The sequence below is a fragment of the Dendroctonus ponderosae genome, unplaced genomic scaffold (genome assembly GCF_020466585.1).
Source record: "Dendroctonus ponderosae isolate FM_Combo_2020 unplaced genomic scaffold, Dpon_F_20191213v2 Dpon_F_20191213_4, whole genome shotgun sequence".
Lineage (NCBI taxonomy): Eukaryota > Metazoa > Arthropoda > Insecta > Coleoptera > Curculionidae > Dendroctonus > Dendroctonus ponderosae.
Window position 1 is genome coordinate 2,215,971 of NW_026018611.1, and position 4,105 is coordinate 2,220,075.

At 44.3% G+C, this 4,105-nt stretch overlaps 2 protein-coding genes across 3 annotated transcripts in view; one reads left to right on the forward strand and one right to left on the reverse strand.

The window, feature by feature from the left end:
- LOC109543040 (alpha-catulin) overlaps positions 1 to 643 on the reverse strand; it is a gene marked incomplete in the record, with an annotated part of 17,073 nt that extends 16,430 nt beyond the window's left edge. The window contains 1 exon segment of the mRNA XM_048665555.1: positions 151 to 643. Within this exon segment, the coding sequence (XP_048521512.1) occupies positions 151 to 198 (48 nt within the window).
- Positions 644 to 3,500: 2,857 nt separating this feature from the next.
- Positions 3,501 to 4,105, forward strand: part of LOC125504133 (venom allergen 3-like) — a 1,748-nt gene continuing 1,143 nt past the window's right edge. Inside the window, exons 1-2 of one of the 2 annotated variants that reach the window (XM_048665576.1) lie at positions 3,501 to 3,548; positions 3,620 to 4,076. In XM_048665576.1, the coding sequence (XP_048521533.1) occupies positions 3,719 to 4,076 (358 nt within the window). In that variant the 5' untranslated portion in view covers positions 3,501 to 3,548; positions 3,620 to 3,718. Of the gene's footprint in view, positions 4,077 to 4,105 lie in introns of both variants that reach the window. The other variant, XM_048665574.1, reaches the window with a different exon arrangement.

A 4,105-nucleotide genomic window follows, 5' to 3' on the forward strand; every position in this document is an offset into this window, starting at 1 on the left:
AAAGCAGCAACAACGCTACACATAAAAACTGATGATGGTGGAAAAATACACCGAAACGTATTTTGATTGATAAATAGAGACAATAAATGATTGAAACCCAGGAATGAATTTGATTTGGAGTAATAATTATCCGAATTAGCCGCGCTTTACCTTGCCATTCATCCCTCGGCTGGACAAACACGATCTGGACAAGCTCATGTTGTTCCACGTGCAGAAGCCAGGCCGGAGTTAAAAAACTGGTCGCCCTGTTTCTCCAATAAGCGGGCACATGGCGCAAAGCAGCTCACTATTTACTAAAAAAACGTCTTCGTCTTAAAGATAGAACAGCTATTATTGTACGGGTTTATTGTTGATCGGTGGTCTAACAGGTGCCCTCTGAAGGTCCTCAAGTTTCGCAACGTTTCGCAGCCCTTGCACGATCGGCAACGCAAAAGCTGATCCAGAACTGGATTTGGGCCGCAGTTTATTTGGCCGAATCTGGCCTGTGGAGCTGATGAGGTTGTTTCTGTGATGACCGAAACGTAAGAGCGGTTGACACAGCCCGCTAGACAGCGCGGATCCGGGAAGACTAGAGAGTCTGCTGCAGTACACTTGAGTCCGGGACTCCGGAGGCCTATCGATCACCTGGATTTCGCGCCAAGAATGGACGCCTGCGTCCCCCGGATCCCGACTGTTTCATTCTGGACTTTGCCGTACTCAGTTTCGCTCTCATTCGGGATGAAATCGGAATCTGGCACGGTTGTTTGCGTTTTTGTGCGTCCACTTTGTGAGCGATTATCAATGGCGGCTCCATTATTCGGCTGTTTGTTCAATGTTTTTGCGCATCCATGCACAATAATGCGTTAGATGAATCTGAATCTTTTAAAACATTTTTTTTTCAGTTTGAAAATGTAAACTTGCGCAAACTAGTAAAAGTCCACAAAAAAGTGGGGCGCTAATGGGGGTGTTTAAAAGATGAAAGGGCGATGCTAATCGTTCCATAGACGTCCCGCTTTATTCCTTTGGGCGAAATCCTGGAACGGAATCGCTTTGGCTCGCGCCAGGAATTCCGCCTCACTTTTGAATTGACTTTTTAGCTTCGGTCGGGATTTTTCCCTACGAACTGAACGGTGATTTACGACGCTGTTTATAGGGCTGCACGGCCTTGATAAAACGCGGGCGCGAGGAAAATGGAAAAGGCAGGAAAATGGGGCCTTTTAAGCGTTTTTTGAACGTTCACAATCTTTGATCGACGATTTCTTCCTTATTATTGACCCAAACGCTTTGTAAATGCATAGTTGTGACCTTCTTACGTCGAAAAGAAGCGATTGAGCTCAAAAAACACGCATTCGAAATTTTGATTTTTGGCTGAAATTTTTCACAGGGTGGGTGTCGATTTTTTTTTAGATTGAAAATTTTATAAAATGTCCTAAATTTTACATCATTTTCAGCTCGCGGACGCGAGGAATGCATCGAACTCATTGAAAAACATGCTAGAAGTTTCAGATCCGAAATAATAGACATTTTCGGCACATTTGAAAAGTGATTATGACTGATCCTCTTCATTTTGAATGCCTACAGGGTGGTTCTCAACTAATTTGACAAAATTCACTAACAAAAAATTTTCGTTTTAGGCAAATTTGTCTTGTCTGAAAGTTAATAGGTTCCGACGTACAGTGTGGCAAAGTGTAAATACAATTTTCGTAAATTTTCAATAGATTCTTAACCAGTTTGCATTATGAGAAGGGCGTTAAACTGCGTGCTTTTTTATGACAAATTGTATTCTAAAAATGTTTTTAGGTTTCACGCAAAATGCGAAAATTCACGATTAATGCGAGTCGGAAACTATTCACTTTCAGGTAAGACAAATTTGGCGCAAACGCAACATTTTTGTGTAGACTGTCTACATAAAAATGTTGCGTTTGCGGCAAATTTGTCTTACCTGAAAGTCAATAGTTTCCGACTCGCATTAATCTTGAATTTTCGCATTTTGCGTGAAAACTAGAAACATTTTTAGAATACAATTTGTCATAAAAAAGCACGCAATTTAACGTCTACAGTAGACTATATGAATTGTGTTACATTACTTGAGGACCGCCCTGTATATCCCTTCAAAAATTTCTCCACCGGATTTTAGGGGTCGTTCCAAGCTTAAGTAAGTTCAAAAGGTAATTTCGCGCAGAACCGACACCCCACTTTCACATGTAATGAAAAATTCACCAACGAATTTGAATTCGCCTTTTCACTCGACAGCAAATTGCGCCAATGTGAGACCGAGGAAAAATATGGCGCTTGGCCGCAACTAATAAATTTCGGCCAGAAATGCGCCCCCGACATCCAAAAATCGATATGTTTATTTATAATGGAAAGCGGTGAATTATGCAGACATGAAACGGCAATTCATTCGTGATGTAGGCGGGCGGTTTGTGCGCTAAACTTCATTTCCAGATATGCCGTTGCTTTGCATTAAAGTCGCAATCGCGACGTATTGGGAAATTGAAATTCACGGTTCAAGCACGCTTTTCCCGTCAACTGTTCGCAGCTTTACAAAACACAGCGATGTGTGGGAGGCCTCTTATAATGTGGCATCTATTCAAAAGCTCAGCGAAGCGAGACGGCGGCAACAAAGAGCCTAAATGGGGAAACGCAACAAGTGCGCTTTGGTGCAATTGTTTGTTCATTTCAGTTGAGAAAGTTCCCATTGTGGAACAGTTGCAAGATCACATTTAGAAATGTTTTCCGGGCTTTGCAGCCGTGGTCCCTGGGAGTTTATTCCTGACGTTTCGGACGTTCGTCGGACAGTATTATTCGCAACAGTTCAGTCGTTGGGAGTGACTCTTGTAGACAAAGCGACATTGTAATGAAAAAAAGGACAATATTGATTGTTATTAGCTGAACTCTAACATTTTTTACTCAAAAAATACATTGGTTGGCTTGTGCTTGTATTAAAATTGCGCTCAAAATCGCCTGTGTAAAAACTCAAACATCGAATGAGCAATCTTGTCCAATTTCAGACAATTGACGCTTGGACTACAGGCGGTAAAGCTGAGTGGAAGGTAGTTTCGCTACGCTGCAGCCTCACGTAGTGGACTTTAACACATGGCTGTCAGACAGAGGTCAAGGTTTTCTTCCATTTAATCGCGTCAGTTTAGTAAGCGGGTCCAAAGTATTTGACAAATTTAACAAACGAAACGACAGGAAGAATGAGAGAAATGTGATTTAACCGGCCGTGAAAGCCTTCATAGACAGTTGCAAGATGTTGGCACAATAGTGTTTCCTTACGGTTGCACCTCGCTGCCTGTTCCCGATTGAATTAAGGTGGGCCCGCCCATAATTGCCTCGGCTCAGCCCCACAGCCCATAAATCAGCCCCAACATCATAATTGAAATCGACCGGGCCGGATTTACACCTTTCGCAAATAAATTGCCGAGCATTCAGAGCAGTTTCGGAAAATTCACGGTTTTATGGGTCGCTTACATGGGCAGAGGCACGCGATATTTGCATTTGCCATTGTTGTCCGGGGCGCCTGGAAATCAGTCAATCAGATATGGGCTGGTTACAATGAAAAGGTCGGTGTGGAATAATGCCCAAAACCTGCCGGGCCAATAGGCAAATAACTACCGAGGATCTGTTTAATTAGACGCAGTGGAGCTGAACAAACTGCTGTAGTTGCCAAGTTTCTACCAGTTTAGCGAGCGGATTTGGTCAGAAAAGTCCTTCAAGTCAAGTCTGTCAGGGAATGTCACTCCTGCCGATTCTCCTGCCTGTTCTGTTCCTCAACCTGGCCCAACCAACCCGAGACATCCAGAGCCTGCTCACCAAGAAAACCTCCCTTCAGTGGCTGCAGAATGCCAGTCTCCCGTTCAACCAGTCCAACCCTTACTGCTCTGTTTGCTGCGTGGACGTGAATCAGCGCTACAGGGGCAGAAAGTGCGGAATCCACACGATGTGCGCATACGAGGCGAAAAAGGTCGGCCCAGCCTGCCAAGGGTTGATCGTCATGGAGTTCACGCGGGATGAAATCGACCGTATAGTGGATGCCCATAATACGCTCAGAAATCGGATGGCCATGGGGCTGGAGCCTGAAGGGGACCCTGGTAAGCATGGGCGGATCCAGGGGGGGGGG